The 20,977-nt window shown below is 35.2% G+C and overlaps 1 protein-coding gene across 5 annotated transcripts in view; it reads left to right on the forward strand.

The window, feature by feature from the left end:
• PPP2R5C (protein phosphatase 2 regulatory subunit B'gamma) overlaps window positions 1-16,411 on the forward strand; it is an 85,765-nt gene extending 69,354 nt beyond the window's left edge. For 4 of the 5 annotated variants that reach the window (XM_049829056.1, XM_049829059.1, XM_049829060.1 and 1 more), the window contains 7 exons: window positions 1,085-1,138; window positions 3,837-4,007; window positions 4,573-4,700; window positions 6,226-6,327; window positions 8,469-8,541; window positions 10,542-10,658; window positions 13,483-16,411. In XM_049829056.1, coding sequence (XP_049685013.1) covers window positions 1,085-1,138; window positions 3,837-4,007; window positions 4,573-4,700; window positions 6,226-6,327; window positions 8,469-8,541; window positions 10,542-10,658; window positions 13,483-13,614 — 777 coding nt within the window. In that variant the 3' untranslated portion in view covers window positions 13,615-16,411. The remainder of the gene's footprint in view (window positions 1-1,084; window positions 1,139-3,836; window positions 4,008-4,572; window positions 4,701-6,225; window positions 6,328-8,468; window positions 8,542-10,541; window positions 10,659-13,482) is intronic. The other variant, XM_049829058.1, reaches the window with a different exon arrangement.
• The last annotated feature ends 4,566 nt before the right edge of the window (window positions 16,412-20,977 follow it).

Consider the following 20,977-nt stretch of genomic DNA (forward strand, 5'->3'; position numbering starts at 1 on the left):
TTACCTGAGATGGATTGGTCTTCATCTATTCCCCTTAATTCTCCAGAACCTTCAAGTGATTTGCATTTCTCATTACTGTCAGTAAAAGAAGATAGTGACATAGGGATATGTCACTTACATGTGCTGCTGTGAATGAAATGGGAAAGCATTTCACATGAGTGTGTGAAACACCAGAGTAAAAACACAAAAAATCACATTGAAACAGTGGCAGATATTCAGAAGGATTTGCTGCCAAATCGAAATATACATGAAGAAAGTTAATTTCTATATTCAATTCAAATTTACGTCAGAATAGTGGAGAACACTAGATGTAATAATCTTTGTCCATTCCTCAAATTACCTAGGGACATTCTTGGTAGCAGTCATCAAAAACTGGAAAGGAATTGGGCTCATCAGCTGAACTTCCATAAATGGAGAGACATTAGAAGAATGATTAAACAGTTCGTGAGGTGTGCAGTGATCCTTCCATTTACTTTGCAATTATTGGCCTATCATGTGAAAGGGATGTAATAGTTCACCATTTAGGCACAGATAGACAGTCTCATTCTCAGAATTGAAGTTGGTAAATACTGTAATTGAGCCTCAGCTTGCATCAGCTTTACATTAATATGCATAATTATCATTAGTCCTTATGTAAGAAAATCTTAATTTTTACAACTGTTCAATGCATTTTTAACTAACTTAGGTTGTGAAATAGGAAATACTTATTAAATCAGCATGGGACACCAAAATACTAGTGAGTGGAAAGCACTTTAAAGGACAAGATTGTGATTTTTAAATCCTATGTTTGAAAAGATGATTTGTGCTGAAATGCAAAGTACTAGGTCTAAAAACAAAGCATCAAATTATGTGTTTATATTATAACCCAGAAGGAGGCAAGGGCAGACTTGGGAAGGTTGGGAAAAATTGGTAAAGCATATTTACCCTTCTGTTGTTTATATTGTCTGCCAAATAATTTTTGTAAAATTACAGAAAAACTATTGTGTTTTTTTAATTCAGTAGTGTTCTCCACTTATGCTAGCGATTTCAAAGTGTATTCAGTTTCACAGTGAGCATTAATAAAAATCTTTTTCTTTTACTGTAGCTGGCGTACTGTGTAGTTCAATTTTTAGAAAAGGACAGCACACTTACAGAACCAGTAAGTTCTTGCTATTATTATATATTTTGGGATATTAATATCTCTTTCATCTGTAGACTGTTTAAGGAGGTTTGGGGAACAAAATATTGATATGTAGTTGTTTTTATTAGGAAGAGTCAAATATTTAACCATTTCGTTCTATCAAATTCAGTTTTTCCAACAGTTGTTTGGAATGTCCAAAATGAATTAAAACAACATTAAGAGCATACCTTTTACAAACAGACCAGAGTTTATTCTGCTTATTTTGTTCTCACTGACTGGATATGAGATGGTTGATCCAGAATCATTTTAGTCAGAAATGAGCTTGCCTGAACTGTATTCTGTTGAGAGACTGGTGTTGTGATGGAACACAGATTTCTGGCACATGGAGCTACCTACTGATGCAAGACTTTTGAGTCAGATCCTGTTCATGACTACCAAGTTTGGACCATAGACAAAACCAGACTATGGTCTGGCTGCACATAATTGCAGATGAATACTTCTAATTGTCCTCAACAGTATATAGTGTTTTACCTCATTACACCAAATATTAATTAGGTAAGAACTAATATGTTTATTCTCTAAGCAGCAATCAGTAAAAGGATTGTTACCAAAGAAAGTGCACATTATTAGATTATAACCGTTTCCATTGTAAAATGGGAACTGGGCTTCTTGAAACAAATGAATTATGCAGCTGAGCAAGAGCTCTCTTCTACTTGGAGCTTTTAATATTTGCTAAGATATCAAATCTCAGACGTTCTGTCATTCGTGCTATATGAGATCTTGAAATCTTAGCTTTCTTCCAGACATCAGCTAGAATGTTACATATTTCCTAGTACAAATCTGAACTAATATGCATCCAAGTCTGTTTCCCTTTTTGGTCCCAAATTAGTACATGATTACAACATTCTTTAAAAACTTAACACATGCATCACCAAAGTACTAAGTTCCCCTTCAAAAATTCTGGTCATTACAAAATAAAATGCTTTGTTTCCCCTTATAATTGTCATGAGGGACATTTTGACGTATTAATAAAAAAAATCTGCATAAGTTCCCCAAGGCTTCATTGAGGACACAGTGTCTGCTTTTGTGATTAAATAATACATACATGAAAGATGCACTGATTTCTCAGTGAGTTGTCTTGTCAGTGATGATACTAAATATTGCTTATAGTTTTCAAATATGAAAAGATGGACTTCTATAAAAAAGTCCTCCATTTCAGAAAACAAAGAGACTGGGTTTTTTGCCTAAATGAGAGGGGGGAAAAATGTTATCTGAGAAACGTGAATGGATTGTTGCAACTTTTAAACTATATGAGAAGACAAATATAAACTTTATTTTTAAAGAGTTTTTTTCAAGAGGTCTGTACTGTTTGGGTTGCTTTTTTTTCCTCCAGTTCTACATTTAGGAGTAAACAAACACTGTCATATTTTTGTTCCTTATATGGCTTCTCAATCTTTAACCACAAAACAAAAGCATTTATAAACTTAAACGTTCACGGTTGTATTAAGTTCTCATCAAAAATACCTAAATTTAAGATTGAGTGCTATGCCAGTCATTTTTAAGTATCTGACGTGGTTTAAATATCCTTTGAAGGAAAATGTCTTCCTATTTGAATATTGTTTGGCACCAAATTGCCACAGATGAAAAACAGCTTTTATAGTAAAAATTAAAAAAAAAAAATTTTAAAATATTACACTTTGGTTTGAAAACTGACATCTTTGGGAAAAAATCATCATCCTTTCATAACAAAAACATTTGAGTCTACTCGCATTTTCCTTAAATCAGAAATTGCTAACAGTACGAGAGTCATTATTTCTTCAATATATCTTTGTGTATTTTTGAAGATCCTTGAATAAATTATGATGTAACTGATAACTCCACTAATAAATACAATGTCCGAATATATTTAACTGCTGAACTAGTACCACTTTTCAGACTTAAATTCTTCTACTTACATACTCAATAGATGAGAGAGTTTGGTTTTTCAATTATACTTCAGAAACATTTCCCACAGATGCGTAGACTCTTTCTGAAGAGTTGTGAGCCAACTGGCAGACAACTTCCTTTTGTCACATATTAATGGATCCTTTAGTTGTCTCCCCTCCTCCTTTACTTCCCCCTCCCCATCTTTTGGATGTTCATGGTTTGCTAGGCAAAAAGTGCTTCAGCAAGCTGGGTAAATAATTTAATAATCATGAAGAAAGTTAAGTCTGTGATTATAGTAATATAGTCAATTAAATAACATTCAACATTTAAAAGCAGCATGCCTAGAGTAGTCGGTCACGTGTCGATTTGGGTATTTGTAGTAAATCTTTTCTTAAAATATAATGATAGAACTTAATTTCTTGAGCTTCAGAGTATGCCTCCAAGAAATTAGATATTGAAAGCTGCTATCACTTAAGTGGCAGATAATTTTCCCCATAGCATAGTAGCAAATTTGCACTTTGATTATGTTAAGTTAGATTTCAGGTTACTTTCTGTAGTCTTTCGATTATTATTTTTGAACATGTCTCTTAAGTGTATAACTTTGTTTTCTGAAGAAGTGGTTTTTTAGACCTATTAACAGTTCTTTCTGTAACACTGAACCATATCTGACCACTGCTGCCACATCTGCATTTTGTCTTCTGTTTAAAATATCAGACTACTTAATGAAATATAATTTAGTGCGAGGCAAAGTCAAATTATCATGAAGATTGTGTTCACTTTGTCTCTGCAGGTTGTAATGGCACTGCTGAAATACTGGCCAAAGACTCACAGTCCAAAAGAAGTCATGTTTTTAAATGAACTAGAAGAAATTCTAGATGTGATTGAACCATCTGAATTCGTAAAAGTTATGGAGCCTCTTTTCAGACAGCTAGCCAAATGTGTGTCCAGTCCACACTTTCAGGTCTGTATTTACTGAATGTACAATAATAAAAGGATTCTTATAAAGCAGACTTGTTAATGGTATTACCTACTATTATTCACAGTAGTGAATTCTATTTGTTGCAGAAAGTCTTCAATTCTGTTTCAAATTTTAGGGATCCAAATGTTAGCTTTATCGTTTCTTTTCAAGAGTGCGGTATGTGCATTCATATTGGGGGATTCACTTCAGTGTTATGCTTAACATAAAAGCTTAAAAGCTCACTGTTTTCAGAAGTACTTGAAACCTTTCAGTACATAGTATTTGCATTTCACTGCTTATAGTAGAGTTCTACAGATACTATTTCTTTGGGAAACCATTCTTTGCTTGAATTTCAGAGTTCCTAGGTTATAGTTTGAATCATATCCCTATCAATGAGAAAGCAATTTTTCCATCTCTCCATCAGCTCCATGACTCCCATTTGCACTAGAAAAATCCAAATCTAAGTTGCAACTTTTCTTATCTTTCCCTTATATTTGCCAAATTTTTCAATTATTTGCTCTTTAAGAGATTGTCTGAAGAAGTGTTCCTTTTTTTCATGTCGTCTTAGGTTGCGGAGCGAGCATTATACTACTGGAATAATGAATATATTATGAGTTTAATTAGTGATAATGCAGCAAAGATTTTACCCATCATGTTTCCATCCTTGTACCGGAATTCAAAGACGCATTGGAACAAGTAAGAAGCGCTTGTACAAATAAAAGCCTAGTTTTAGGCTTAAAAGTGGTTCAGATATTTGAGTTGCTAGTTTTAACAGTGTGTTGAGCTGTTCATTCTGTGCCATTAAAGTTGCTGGATAAGGAGGAGACTAGGAAGTCTTAAGAATTTAGAAAGGTAGCTTTTCCTTTAAATATTCCTTCCTCCATTAAACAAGAAACAGTGTTGTAGTGCAACTGATCTATAACACATTTTTATTAATATGAAGCAAATTTAGCATTAATCTGTAGTTCACATACTTCTAAAGACTAACTTTGGTTTCTGATCTCTAGCCTCTCTGCTGATTTGCATTTCTTCCACATTCTAGTGGAATATGTTGTAAATCAGGTCATTTTTTTCCTTTCCTTTTTTTTTCGTTTATTGTTTTCTTTTCTTTCTCCATTGACTATTTTCACTTTTTGCCCCACAATAACATAGTACTTATGCATGAAAACAGCCCTGGTCAGCTCCTTTCTGCAGCTGTTCCGTTGTAAAATGCCTCTTTGAGCTATTGTGCAACTGCTGGGATGGTGAAAGTACCACAGTCTGGCATTGGCCATGCATTGAGGACTGACTGCTGATGGGTTGGCCAAGAATGACTATTCTATCTGCTACTAAACACAGGAAAAGAAATGGAAGATAAGTGATGTTGAAGTGATTGGTTACTGTCACTAGGTGTAAGCAGTAACAAATAATGTACTCTTAAATAAAATTCTGATTCAGTGATGCAATTTGACATAGTAAACGTGAATTGCTGTCAGTTGTTTTTTTCTGGCTTTCAAGGCCATGCATTCATTTTATTCTGAGCAGAAGTCATATTACCCAGTGCAGCTGCACTCTTGCTTGTAACTCACATGTATGATACAAAGTAATCATTTAACTGATTGCTTTTTGGATTTAATGATCAGCAATAGACTACAGACTGGAACTGTAAATTACTCTGTAAAAGTGCTTCATAAAGCAGATTATTTTTGTTCAATTTTTCTGATCTTTTCCACTTCACTTTTCTAACGCTTTTCTGAAGAATCCTGGCATAATTATGCTGTTGCTGTGTGGCAGTTTTCAAAATGAATGTTGTCTCTTCTAGACTCCTTTTAATCACTAACTTTTTTTCCTTGAATTTGTCAGTTGCCAGTAAGTTACTTATATCAAGATCTTTAATGTCATAGTGCATTCTCTCTGATAACCCTAGTTTGATTAGTGTCAGCTACTAAATTTCAAAACTAGACCTGTATTGATACATGTAGTATTAAAAATGAAGTTCAAACATCAAAAGTGTGACGAGTAGTACTATAGAGTAAGAAAACTGCATTCAAAGCTGGTAATTTTAGTACTTGCATTAGCCCTTATGAGGGTAAACTGAAACTTCCACTAACTAGTTTTGTTTCCACTTATTCTGAAATGATGTAATTTTCCAGTTATGTAGGCTATTGGCTACTGTTGACCAGAAAAAATAGATTTCAAAGTTTAAAGTACTCTGAGTTTCAACCAGAAGTTTTACTTATAGGACAATACATGGCTTGATATACAATGCTCTGAAACTCTTCATGGAGATGAACCAAAAACTGTTCGATGACTGCACACAGCAATTTAAAGCAGAAAAACTGAAGTAAGTTTTCATGTCAGTGTGTCTGTCTGTTCTTGAACAATTTGTTCAGAGTGCATTAGCTCTGAAAAACTACTGTGTCTTTAGTGGGAAGTTGCCCATTTGATTACAGTACAGCAGTCTCAAAATCAACTTGGTGAAACTTCCTGTTATATATGAACTGTAAAATCTTCTTAAGAATAGGATGCTTCATGTAATCTTTGACCTAATACTGCTGGGGGTCACCATCTTCCTAAAAATTAATTTTTTGAGAGGGACACAGCTAGTCATGTAGCCCAGTGTAAAAGATCTGTTAAACAGTTTAGTTTACATCCTGTGTTTATTTTAGCATGCTTTATTTACCCAGTGTTATTTTCTTTCATGTTGTCACTCAGTTCTTCCCAAAACACTTTTCCAAGTATTTTTCAGCATTGCATTGTGTGTGAGCATATGTGCATGTTTTTCTAAAAATTACCCAAAATAAAGTTCTTAGTCTACTGTAATACAGGGCATTCGTACGTTATTTGCCAGAAGAATCATGCTGCATTTAGTTTACTCTTGCATAGGCCAGTGAACAGAGCAGGGATTTGGAAGCTAGAATTTTTCTGGTTTATGCCCAAAAATGCAGCTAGCTTTTTATGATCATAAAGTCACTTATCGTCTGTTCCTCTATTTCCAATTTTGTTAAATAGATATATTTTTTTGAATATTCAGTATATTTATTATAAAGCTTACTAAAGTGAGACCAAGAAGTCAAAAGTGTTAATGGTTTGGTGCTCATTTTAGGGGCTGGTGAGCATAGTTAGAAAGTGTGTACTGAAAATACCTGGATTTGAATTTTATTTTTAATTTCAAAGTGAACAGGGATTTCTTCAAGTAGTGGTTCAACTTACCTATTTTAAACCAATATGCTGGACATGGTACAAATTCTTAATGTAGATTGGTTTGTCCAAGTTTTGGAGTTCCTTATTACAATTTAAGTAGAAATGAGCTTGCAGTATAACAAATTTTTAAGATATATGTGTGTTTATAGATAACAAAATGTGAACGTTTGCTTTTTAAAAAGACTTTGTAATTTTCTCTTCCCTCATGGCACATAAGTAGAATCCCTTTTAAATGGGAAAGCAATCTTTTCTTCTCTGTTTTTTGGGGTGGTGTTTTGAGTGTGAGCTAAGACAGGAAGAGTGCTATGTGACATAGTAACAAAACAAAACCAAAAAAAATCCCCCAACACACAAGAACTTTAAAAGGGGATGGTTAGAGTTCTTCCTCCCCTGCCCAAACTTAACTTAATTGAGAGTTGGAGGCAAATTGTGTATGTGTTTGAATATAGCTGCTCATATTTATTTTCTGTTAACGTTTGGTTCATCTGATCTACACATTGAAGCCTGACAGCATTTTTAGCAGTCTTAAGCTCAAAGCCCTTTTAAACTCTACAACCTTTCAAAGACAGGTGTTCATTCTAGTCTCCACAATAAGTTGTTTATCTGTAAGAAAGGAAAAAAACCCTAGATTTTACCATTTTTAATTACATTAGGCATAAGGAAACAAACCTTTCCTACTTTAATTTAAAAAAAATAAAAGCATCCCATGTCATCCCTATAGGCTTGTGACTCCCTTGAATGAGTGTGGTTTTGTCGGGTACTTCTGTGTTAGTGTTCAGTTCAAAATGTCTCTGGGCCTTTTCCTTTAAACTATTACCTGAAGCTGTTGGGCTGATGGTAAGAATCTCTGCCTGTTTCTTATGATTGGATCCTAGTTTCTTATGTTTCAATATAGAATTCAAATATTGTAAAACACAAACACTTTCAACATAGATCAAGACTTCTTTCTGTTTTAATTTTAACTCTTTTAACAATGTACAGTTATTAAAGATAAACTGGTATCAGCAGTTTGGTGCTTTCATAAGAAAATAGAAGTTTTTTCCCTTTTAATGTTGCTTTGTGATTGTGGGGTATTGATATGATGCAAACTATCCTGTCAAAGGTGTATAAGTGATATTTTGGGCAGTAGGCTGAAACAGGCATAGCTAAATAATTTATTCTTTTTGAATTATTATAGAATATTTCTTCATGCTTAAGAAAGTATACAGGTTGTGATGCAAGATTCACCAAACTTCTTTTGCCATTTTTGCTTCTGATTTTTTTTTTTTCCCCCCTCTCCAGAGAGAAGCTAAAACTGAAGGAACGGGAAGAAGCATGGGTTAAAATAGAAAATCTAGCCAAATCAAATCCCCAGGTATTTAGAAAAGATTAACATGTTCATGTTTAAATACTTTAGTTTTGTTAAATCTCAGTGGGAGAAACAGGTCTGACTGATTATGGAAATAAAGCAATTTTACTAATTGTATTATGAAAGACACAATAAAAGTACTTTTAAAATTTGTAACCTTTCTCTTGTGCAAGTAATTATTTTTTTAAAAAGGGTTTCTGAAAAGTATGATATGAAGTACTTTTTTTCCATTTCTTATAATAGCAGGTATATTCAACTGTATTGCAGTTTGAAAAGTTATTGTGCAAAATTATGGAAAATACAGAGATGCCATAATTGGTTTCTCTTGAAAAGCTGTTTTGCAAACAGTATATTACAAAAGAGATCTTTCTGCAAACTGTGAGTTATGACTGGTCAGTTTTCCTCTGTGTCAAATGGATTAAAGTAATATTGTGCATTCTTGTCTGCTGCATTTGTTCTCATACTTGCATTGGGCCGGTCTTCTGGTGAACCTGCACCTCAGGTTCTTAGTAAAATGAAAACATCCTGTCAGGCATTACTTGATGTAACTGAAATTTTGATAAAGAAACAAAGGTCCTTTAGACTTTCATTATATTTTGAAATTATGGGAGAAGGGAATGGTTTGGCTTGGTTTGTTTCTCTCCCCACCCCCCACCCCTATTTAATTTGGCTGGAAAATGCTGCCAGTTTTCCTTTATCTCAATCATACTGATTGCTGCTATGGGCAAAAAAACCCCAAACATTTCAATTACTTCACAGCCAGAATTTTACTATACTGCAGTAAGAAGCTTACTGTACTGTATCTTTCCAACATGGTTAGCTGAGTTTTAAAGTGCTGGAGGATGGAGTAATGGTACTCTGTAAACAGAAGTGGGATACGTTATGGTGTCATCTTTTTTCTAAGAAGGAGGAATTTCATAAATGTTTTCTACCTCTTGTGGCATTTCTCAGGGAATAATTACTAAACCACTCAAAATTTGTTAAAATTAAACAAAATGTCATTTGACAACAGATCAGTTAAATTAAAAAAGAGCCATTCATATGAAAGCAGCAATTGACTTTCAGTGACAAAACGTTCCTCTAATCACATAAGCCATACCAAAGCCTTGCTTGAAAAGTACTTGATATACGTGGTCATTTGCTGTCACGAATGATGAACTATTGCATGTCTTGCTAAATAAAGGAGTTGACTTGTAGTAGTAAAATTTAGAGTTCTACAGTGTAAATGTCCTTTTCTTACCAAGTAATTTTTTGTAACTGTGTACTTTTTCTGAAACTGGTTAACACAACCTGTATACAGTATGTTCTGCATAGTATGCTTGAAGAGAGCCAATAATTGGAAGCAATTTAAAATAAAAATTATTTTGAACACTGAGTGCTCCAGTGAATTGACGTAAGGATATAAATATTTTTAGCACTCTATGTAGTGGATTTTTAAGGTTGGTTTTTTTTCCCTGGGATTTCTATTAACTTTTTAATTTGTCTAATTACTGACAACTCTTGTTGTTCAGAGCTATTCCTGACTCTGCGTGATACAAGAATACGTTTTAAGATTTTAGATCATTATAATTACATTCATTAAATCCTTGCTGTCAATTTTTTTTAACAGTACATTCTCTCTTCCAACACAAAATTGCACCAGAAAGTTAAATCATTGTGTTTGGGTTGCTACACTGTTCACAAATCACTAGACAATGTATTAATAATGTTTCAGATAAATGATTGACAAAGTAGACATTTAATATTGTCAAAATCTGAATATTTTAAAATTCAATCTCAGATAATCAAAACATATTTTTTGTAGTCTGACTGTTTTTCAACAGGACGTTTCTGCCAAGTGAAAGTATTGGAGTTCCATTTTAAAATTTATTACTTGGTGCCTGGAAGCATAAGATATTGAAGCTAATCTCAAATAACTAATCATATCGTTCAAATGCTCAAATACACTCTTAGTATTTAGGTATTACTACTAAGAATTATTATTTTAACACTTTGCATTTTATTAGTACCCAACATATAGTGATACGAGTTTGATGAACAGTCCTGTTGCAATGGAAACAGATGGGCCTTTAATTGAAGATTTGCAGATGCTGAAAAAGACAGTGAAAGAAGAGGCTTGTCAGGTAAAGCCATGCGAAGATAACAAAGTACTCTAAATTATGAATTACTTTTTTTTAAGTGACTGTTAATAATAGACGTAAACATGGGTTGTATTTTTCAGCCCTATAACCATTTATCCTAGAGTAATAAACTTCATTAGAGCTGCTACTTTTAGGTGATGCTGTAGCAACCAGCAATACAGTGTTAAATTTCTAATGCCTAGACATTCCTTCTACAGAAGGTTTCATTTTCTTTTCACTTAGAAATAGCTTTTTGTGTCATGATGGGAACAAAGATTATGCTTTAAGGATAGTTAAAAATATGGATAAAATCTACCACATCATGTTCTATTCTTTTCTCTATATAACAGTTTTGGGTTTTCATAAGGAAAACTTGTATAAAATATAGTCAGATTCTAGTGATTACTTTTTCGTTTGTTTGTTATTCAGAGCCGCCTTAGTGGCTAAAGCTACTATGTTTTGAAAAAATGTGTGAAGTGTGCATTTGTTTTGACCACTCATGGGTCGTCTTCCTCAGTCCACCATCTGTCATGTTCCATGGCATACCACAGGGCAAGGACTCTCAAGGTCATTCCAGTCTTTTTGTCTTTAGCTAATGCTTAGTAATCTTCAGGTGTTTTTAATTTAACTTCAGTAAAGTGGAACTGGAATCCTGACATTCAAACTAGAGATTTAAACTGGGACCTGATAGAAAATGGAAAGGTGCCAGGGAGCATTGCAGAATCACCAAGATGTCTGGCAGAAATATCAGTAATATGAATATCTCTAAATCCAGCAAAGTATAAGACCAGAGAAATGATCTGGAGCTGGAAAAACTGGTTGAGATCAGAGATAAACTCTGTTAATTTGAACTAATGTATCAAACAAAATTTAATGAAAATAAGCACATGGTCAACCTAACCTCCTCTGTTACTTTCTTAAAATTCTAGTGTCATTATCCTGCAAGATTATATTTTATTTATTATTTGTACTCTGGCATTTTGGATGAAGGTCAAAATCAAAAGAAATGCTGGAATGCCTCCAAGACATGCTCAGTGATGGCTGTTTTTTAAGCACTTCTCTGGAGTGGAACCCTATGCATTACACGTAAATCTTGGTGGCCGAGTTACATGCCTATCCAGGGCAATGAATGAGAGTAGCATTCCCCTGAATGGGAATGCTGGTCAGAGCTTGTCAGTGAGAAGCACTAGGCTTATTACAGTTTCTAAACTTCTGCCTTTCTTTAGGCCTTGGATAGCTTAGCCAGGCCCACGTGATGGGAAGAGGGGCCTCCTTTCACTAGCTCCAGAGCCTAGAACCAGTTCTAGTGGAGAAAGATGCATACAAGATTAAGCAGTACTCATTTTTTTCAGTAATCTTAAAGTTGTATTGACAGTAATGTCCATCTTTTACTATGCTATTTCCTAGCACATAACCATTTTCTCAAGATTTATGAGACCTTGGTTCACTTTCCATCCTGGCCAGAGGGAATTAAAACCCGTACCTCCTAACTCTGAGTGTTCTAACATTAGTTCTATAAGAGGAGCCGAAGTATGACTATATACTAGTAGTTGGGACAAGCAGTTAAGAACAAAGTTCCCAGTCCCAGCTGCTGGAAGTGTTTGGGGATTTGGGCCACTATTCCACAATATAAAATGTGCAAATACTAATGGCAGCCCAAACTAAGATTGTAAGCTTGCTTTTCAAAGATAAAGATTCTGTTCTAGCAGAGCTAATAGAATGGTTTGAAACAGAAATTCTTGTTATTAGAAAAACTTAAGAGAAATCTGTGAGAAGTATAAAGCTTGCAAGAGGATTGATAAGTCTGGGTTACTAGGCAGGAAAAGGATTGATTAAGGATTAGGGTATTGCAGAAAGCAAGCTAGGCAGCATTTTTGGATGAGTCTTTGAGTGGAAAGAGTTATGTATCCCTTGCTAAGTACCATCAGAAATTTATGCTAAAAAAAGAGGTATTACCATTATCAGTTTAAAAAAAAACCAAGGCAAGTCAAAAGGACAGCTTAGTTTATTTTTAAATAAACAGAAAAATCCCGAAGTGAGGATCTATGTAAAGATCTGTATGGTCTCACTGAAAGTAAGGTTTATGCCAGAGGTTAGCAATGTAGCAGAATGTCCATACTGAAGAGGTGATGGAATGACAGAGGAAAGCAAACCAGGAATTTTTTTCTGTGCCAGACCGTGAGCATTTTTAGTGAATACTCTTTGCTACAGTAAAATTTGACCACCATGACTGACTGACTGTTTGAACATGCTAGTAAATCAATGGCTAAGTAAAAGCCAGTCAGTTCTTTTAAGGACTTTTTTATAGAAGAACATGAATAAACAACATTAACAGGCAAATTGGGGTAGGTGAGAGACATACAAACTATATGAGGACACTATTATATAGTTTAAAGATACTTTGATAGGAATACTGTCTGGTTTTGAGAGAACATCAGTAAAATAGTACAGCAGAACCTTATCAGATACATGAATAGCATAATTGGAAGCATGGAAAAAACTTAAAATCATTTATCTCACATGTAGAGACATACAAAATGACAAATAACTGAGAAGATTATTTTTTAAAGTTATCAAGTGATAATCACAGTAATGTCATGATTGCTAATAGCTTAGAATTTGTTAGTTGTTTCTCTCTTTTCTTAGAAAAAAAAAAGTCAAGACTTAACTGGGTAGTTGGTGGGGTAAAGAGGAGAACCTATAAACTTCTTCCCATGTGTTTTTATTTCTTTTCCGATAAATGAACATGCTGATGTTCAAGAAATATTTTTAAGTAATTGTTTAGTAATTAATGTTTTTGGCCGACTTTGTTCTATTTTTATTTCAGGCACAGAAAGATCAGAAGAAAGATCGTCCTCTTGTGCGACGCAAGTCAGAACTGCCTCAGGATATCTATACCATGAAAGCCTTGGAATCACATTGCAGAGCTGATGAATTAATATCACATGATGGGCATTAAACTATTACAGTGAAATATTATTTTGGAGGAAAAGTTTTTTTTTTCTGGACTCAGTTCTACTGTAGAACTTACTGTTTTGTGCCATACCAATCAGTTACACACAAAGTCAAAGCTTTCTTCAACCCAGTTCTGTAGGCAATAACTTAATAGAGTATGCAGCTCAAGATTAGTAGTTCAAACAATGGTAAATTACCCAATTCCATATGCAGAATATTGGGTTGACTGTAATGAAGTGGACACAGTTTCCTGGAGGTGTTTATCATAGTACCAGCTAGCTGATAACATGCAGTTTTTATAGTCATATTTGAGAAAAGCATTCTATAAACTCTTTTCTGTCTAAATAAGTGAATGACCAATAGTTGGTACTAATGATAAATGAGTGTTTTCAAAATTAGAATTATTTCAAATTTAAGTATTAAACTTTTTCTAGGATTTCTCAATTTTACAGTTGTTTCCACATTATTGCTGTCTTGTAATATACCAGCAGTTTTGAAAATACACAGTTATTCTTTCATATTACAAAACTTGGCTTACAAACTGGTAACTTTCATGACAATCCTCAATCATCATTCCTTTCTAAGAATTCTGTAAATTTATTTCTCCTTTACTTAGGATAAAGATATCTATCTATATATACACCATGTCCAAATATTTTATGTATATTTAAAGCCATATTTTCCGGTCTTTAGTGTATAATACAGCACCAGTATTCCAGATATGAACTGGTAGAAGAATTTTTCCGAAAATGAAAATTTGTTTACTATAACTGGGAATAGACTGAATATAAAATTCCATTTTAAGTTTTTTCAAGTCAATAAAATACTCCTCCACTGTTTTCTCCCTTATCTGAGCTCTTAATACTCAGCATTTTTCTTGGGCTCTAGGAGTTCAATATTCTGTGGCAGATAACTATGCGTGATTTTAGTTGCATCAGTTTTTACCTGAAAGATGAACATAACCTTTCGGGAAACACAACATCACAAGCTTATTAAAATAAGAAAAAGAACGGACCCTTGAATTTCATTCTGCTTCTTTTTAAATGAGTAAGAGCTGAGGAGATAGTGACCATAATTTTACCGTGAAGATATTTTTTGTTGTTGTTGTAAAGAGCACATGTGCTGCAAATACACCTCACAAGTGAACTGAAAATGCATCTGAGTTGCTGATGATCTTCAAATGCTGCTATATATTCCACAAGATTACTTGCATGTAATGAGCTTTTTGTTGTAGATGGAAAAGCACGGGAGGAAAATCTCTTTAAAAATATAGTGCTTTGTCTTCAATATTTGATTTCTCTCAGGGTGGCCAGTATTTTGACTTACTTATCCTGCTTACAAGCTGTTTGAAATGTGTTCTGCTATTCTAAATGGGTGATTAGTTTCTTTTGTCTCTGGCAGTAACATGATATAACTTAATGTTTAATGTCTTGATGCATAAAGAGATAAAAACGTGGCTTCTTTAAAAATAGTTTTGTTTTACTTTTTAAGGAAGTATAACGTCTCCTGCATCCATTTAAAAAAAAAATTGCGCAAAGCAGACATTCATAGTAACCTTGTGCAGATGTAGTGCCTGCTGTTTGTTGGTTGCATTTAACATTCAATTTCCAGTATTTGTTACGTTGTCTATTGGAAGAAAATTGTGGGTGGTAAATATTGGCTGACAACAACTAAATTTAAAGACTAACCAACCCAACTTTTAAGTGGAATGTCCACCGTGTCTGAAAACATTTCCTGTAAAACTTGAAAAAGGATATGCTTTACCATTAGGATAAACTATATTAAAACAGTTTAAAGATGCCTTCTCCTTTTGAGGGAAAAAGGGTGCTTTTTTAATTGTGTAAAGCAATGTCTATGTATTTTGATATACCATTGTTTGAACTTCCATCTTTAGCTGGTAGATTATCAGATTATCAGTTACCTTTGATTTTGGGTGTTCAGTATGTTTGTGCAAGAGGTTGCTGAAAGGAGTTATGTTACCCAAGGAAAAAAACCTGTATATCAATGTTTGATTGATTGTGTGATGCTCAACGTATAAGAACATCTTTCACTGTCTAGATTTTATTTCTGTTCTTTATTGAAGATAAACACTCACCAAAAAAAGGGAAATACTATGGTATTTTTAAAGGTTTAAAGTTCAGCATAAATTCCTATTAGAAGTTTTGGGCCACTGAACATTTGCTTAGGCAATATTCCAAAATCTATCACCAGTAATGGTTTAGCATGTTTATTATCAATATTGATATACTTCTTATCCTGTACTAAACCATTCAAAAACTAATACATCCAAAGTAAAAAGAAAAATTAAAGTTTTGGTGACTGTTGTTCTTCATAAAGTTCTGTGTCTGACACCTTCCCCCGTTTTCCAAAATTAACACCTGTACATCAGGAATGTCAAAAGTAATATTACAAGTGTCTTTTTAGTGTGGCTTTAGTATGGCTTCATTTTAATATTGTACATACATTGTACCTTGTTTTATGGTAATAAGTAATAAAAATGTAGACTTCATATTTTGTACAGAATTGTCCTATGTACAGAATAAAAAGTTCCTAGAAACAGCAAAAATAGGTAAGTGGCACAATTATTTTTCATTAGACAATATCTGTAACATTATGCATTAGTGGAATGTTAAGTTCAAATGTACCTACATATTTTTTAACATTTTGTAATTCAATTTTTTGTTCTGGCATTGTTTCTGAAGAACTTCATACACCTGCCATTTAATATGCTTTTATCTAATTTTAAAACTTTAAAAAAAAATGGTGTATTATATGGACAAATAAAGAACATGTGAATTTTACTTGCTCATCATGAAACTAAATGTAGCACAGGACATTTGGGGGGGTGTTCAGATTATCATTGTTAGCAGAATTGGCTGTACAAATTAAAATAATTTCATAACTTTTACAAAAGCAAAAAAAAATTATGGAAAGGCCATTAGTAGAAAAACTGGAGTAATGGATAGATGTTCAGTAGAAAAAGCAGACTTTTAGAACAACTTTTGGTACTGAAAGGAATTTCATAAATGTCCAGTCTACAACTATGAAAGATGCACCTTTCATATCATCATGTTTTCCCCTCTGCCATAGTTTATCCCCAGCCAGCAACTAAGCACCATGCAGCCACTCGCTCACTCCCCTCTGCCCTGTGGGAGGGGGAGGAGAATGGAAAACAAGTAAAACTTAATAATTGAAAAAATAAATAAAATAATACTTGTAACAAAAAAGAAGATAAAAGGAGAGAAATACCAGACAAGTGATGCACAACGCAATTGCTCACCACCCCCTGACTGATGCTCAGCCAGTCCCCAAGCAGCCATCTGCCCCTCCTGGCCAGCTCCCTCCAGTTTGGGCATGACATCCCATGGTGTGGAATACCCCTTTGGCCAGTTTGGGTCAGCTGCCCTGGCTGTGTCCCCTCCCAACTTCTTGTGCCCCTCCAGCCTTCTTGCTGGCTGGGCAGGAGAAGCTGAAAAATCCTTGACTTGGTATAAACACTACTTAGCCACAGCTGATAATATCAGTGTGTTACTATTCTCATACTGAATCCAAGATGTAACACTATACCAGCTACTAGAAAGAAAATTAACTCTATCCCAGCTGAAACCAGGACATCCTGTAATGCTTCCTATATTGACAGGCTTCAAGCAAAGTAGCCATAAAATCAGGGATTATAGATACATGGTCAGGTAGTAAAGACATAGGAAAAAAAATCTGCAGTAGGAACTGTCTTCTGTCTGGAATCCATAAAAGTCTTCAAAAGAACTAAGGAAATTACTTGTATAAAGCTGACTTTCAGTAAGTAGTGGGTTGGGGGCGGGGGTAGTTTTAAGCCTGGGATCAATATCTAACTACTGACTTGAGTTATAAATGTGAGATTTGAGTTATAAATGAAGCATTTGCATACTGAAAGAAACAGGTTTTTGCATGAGCTCAGAAGTTAACTCATCACATGTACTCCCAAGCTTAATCATGAATCAAAAACTAGATACTGAAACAAGGGTGGATTCAGTCATTCAGTTTACAAAATTAGGGTCAAATATCTCTCAAAATGTAATGTTTTAAAATACTGACAGTAGTGATGTTTTTTCTATATAAATACCTTCTTGAGTTAGCAAGTGAGCTTTAATCATTTCTAAGGGGATTGAGCTCAGGGGCTTTGACCAACAACACTTCGCATTGCTTGCTTGGTTTGGCTTTTTAGAATTGGAAAGGAAGGTGCTAGTGTAGCACAAGTATGCTTGTGTTTGGAGTTTTGTTGGTTTGTTTTATGGAAACTATTTTAGTACCTTACAGTGTACTTGGAGGAGATAACCTGCAATAATAGCTATCCCAAGTATTGTTCTGGATCCCATTATGGACCACCCACCTAAAAGTGGAGCATTTCTGTCCTTGAATCCTTACAGAGCATAATGGTTGTGGAGACTTTCACTGCATATAGCTAAATTGCCATATCGCTGTCTCCCTGGATTATAGTTTCTTTTATATGATGAGGCTTGGCTTGAGCTATCTTCACCTTATGAAATAAAACTTCGATGTAGTTAAAAATTTTGTATGAAAAATTTCCCAAGGGAGAATTTACTGTGGAGCTAAAGAATATAATACATTATTCCTTCCTCACATAATTGAAGAGCAGCATGACCGCTGGTGGCTTTCTCTGAACCCACTCATATTGGGACTGCATTCACTCCTGCACAAGCGGATGACTTGTACGCACAAAGCGTGAAGTTTCATAAGCATCAACCCTATGGTGTTGAGGGCTTCCGCTGTTTTGCTACAATGGGGAGAAGGGTATTCACGTAATTGCATTAAGCTATTTAGGTGGTTTTGTGATCCAGAAGACCACGCTAAGAGGATTTGTGCTAGCATGAAGGCTAGTAGTTTTTCTAGTATTCTGCCTGTAGAATTAGAGGTGCGAGAGGCTTAGAGATGGGAAGGCAAGTGATTTGCTCTGATTGTTAGTTGTTTGGGGTTTTTGCTTTGGGTTTGGTCTCAAATACTACCAAATTACTATTAAATACAGAAAAAAAAAAAAAAAGTCGTTTGGGGTTTTTTGGGGTTTTTTTGGCCGAAGTTGTTTCTTTTGTAACTTATGCAAAAGCTTTTCTTTCTTCTTATGTTGTATGGCATTTGCCAGGAGCAGATCTTGTCTGTCTTGACAAGTCCTAGTTCTCATTCTCTGAAATACTTATTTGTACTTGAATTATAGGGGCAATGTGTCATACTGGCAATCTTGCCATTTGGATGGCTGATTTCAATGGCTTCTCGCATACCTGAGAGAAGGGCCAGGTCCTTTGTATATCCAAGAAAACATTCATAATTAACTAGACATGGATCAAGACAAACTATTTTTCACCCTGATTGAGCAAGCTAAAGCTTTTTTTCTCCATAGGCTTTAACTGCACATAAGACCTTGTGCAAAAAGTTAGTTTACTTTATCTTTGCTTTGATTTTCTTTAACCTAATTTACAACATCTTCCTCTTGCTCCCTTTGGCACAGGAGGTAAGGCTGAAATGATTAAAGGAATACAGTGTCTTACCTAGACTAGCTTTTAGTTGTAAGTAGCCTAGCATTTAAATACCGGGATCCTAGACTTGGTTCTTTATACCATAAAGGCTTGTTGCACATGGAGTATTTTGGTTTTTAAAACCTACAGTAAGATGAGACTTGCTGGCATTTTTTGACCCTACTTTCTCTGCAATTCAGCAGCAATGAATATAAATAATTACTTGAATTCTTTTTTCCTATCTCTGTGATGCTTTCTTCTTATTATTTCCTTACTTTACTTTCCTTATTCATATTTTTTCCTGGCAGCACTTTTGCAGCAATGAAATACTGTATCTTGCTCTGTAAGCCACAAAAATTTTGTGACATTTTGGTGCAGCAGAAGACGGCTATTTTAGAAGAATGAGGATGCTAGCACTTGGAACCATAGCTTGAGCTAACCTAAGAGATACCAAGTTACACTTGAGTTGGATCTAGGCTGCTCAAGAGTAATATCAACACCCTTTTAATGAACATCCTGAAAGCCAGGATGTTAATTTAACCTGGGTTTTTGGGATGCTTGGCCTGTACTGACACTTACTACATGGATAGAAGTAGTAGATAATTCTCCACTCTTTGGAAGGCAGTGAAGCAGGACCAGATATGGGGTAGCCTTGGTGGAATTCAGACAGCCTAGCTCTTTGTTTTCATATGAAATGTAATCCTAAAACAACCTGCATGTAGAAGAATGATAGGGTGTGAGCAAACCAGACCAGAAAATGGGAATAGGTTGTATTAAACATGATTTCAGTAACTATATTCTGTAAACAGAATATTCAGATGAGTACCACTATTTTTCATTGTCAGAAATAAAATTTACCTTTCTAGTACGAAAGGGGGGGGGGGGGGCAGGGGGGCACTAAATGGGTTTGATCGATTTTCAGTAAATCACTTCTATCAGTTCTGGTGCTTGTGGTTGAAACTTGGTTGCTGAACAGATCATTTTGCTTCCAGACAAGAAGGTTTGAGGTTTCTATTACTTAAGAAATCAGTGGTTTTTTCAAAGTTAAATTGGACTCCTAAAACACTTAGGAGCCTGCTTGAGCAGAGGCATGCTTTTTTGCCAGCAGACATGGAGGAGCTGGGGTATGTAGCTGGGTTTTCTGGATTCCCAGTAACCTAGCTGGACATCCACACTTTAGTGCTGAGTTACACTTGTGTAGTGGCTTCCAGGTCAGGACTTCCTTTGTCAGGCAAGATACCCTACCCCATCTTCCTTGTTTCTTGTGCAGTACATCTGAACAGATCCTGGGCGTGAGGGTTTCCGTGTACTTGGCTGTGTATCCACCTGAGGAAATGCCTGTGGGGTTCAGAGGCAGTTTTGTATGGTTCGTTTGCTTGTTTTTCTTTTTTGGGCAACATCCCCTTCTCCATTTCCATATGAACCAAAACTGAAGTTTTCAGTCTGTGCGTCACCCAATGGCCTCGGACTACTTTTGGGGAGTCAGTGGAGTTGCTCTGCAACTATGCTGCCACCTCCCCTCTCCCAGCCAGGACCGGGGTGGGGGGGGACACGGACTGGTTTGGGTAAAGAGGAACAGGATTGTCCACCTCGGTGGCAGTGAGCAAAACTCATCTAATACCTTAGATCCGTCAAACATATAACTGGGACAGGGCCAGCATGTATGCAGTAAAAGAGCCTTAAGGACTTTTTAAAACAAAATGAGATTCTGAAGGAAAAGTCCCCTTCTCCCTACTGTGCTTTCCGTCCCTCCTGTGTTCTTTATGGCCTGTGATTTGGGAACCAGTCTCGCAAAAGACCGGGATTAATTGTTCTGGTGCTGGATTCATTAAACTGTAAATAGCAGGGCTAGCCGGCTGT

The sequence above is a fragment of the Accipiter gentilis genome, chromosome 25, assembly GCF_929443795.1.
Source record: "Accipiter gentilis chromosome 25, bAccGen1.1, whole genome shotgun sequence".
Taxonomy (NCBI): domain Eukaryota; kingdom Metazoa; phylum Chordata; class Aves; order Accipitriformes; family Accipitridae; genus Astur; species Astur gentilis.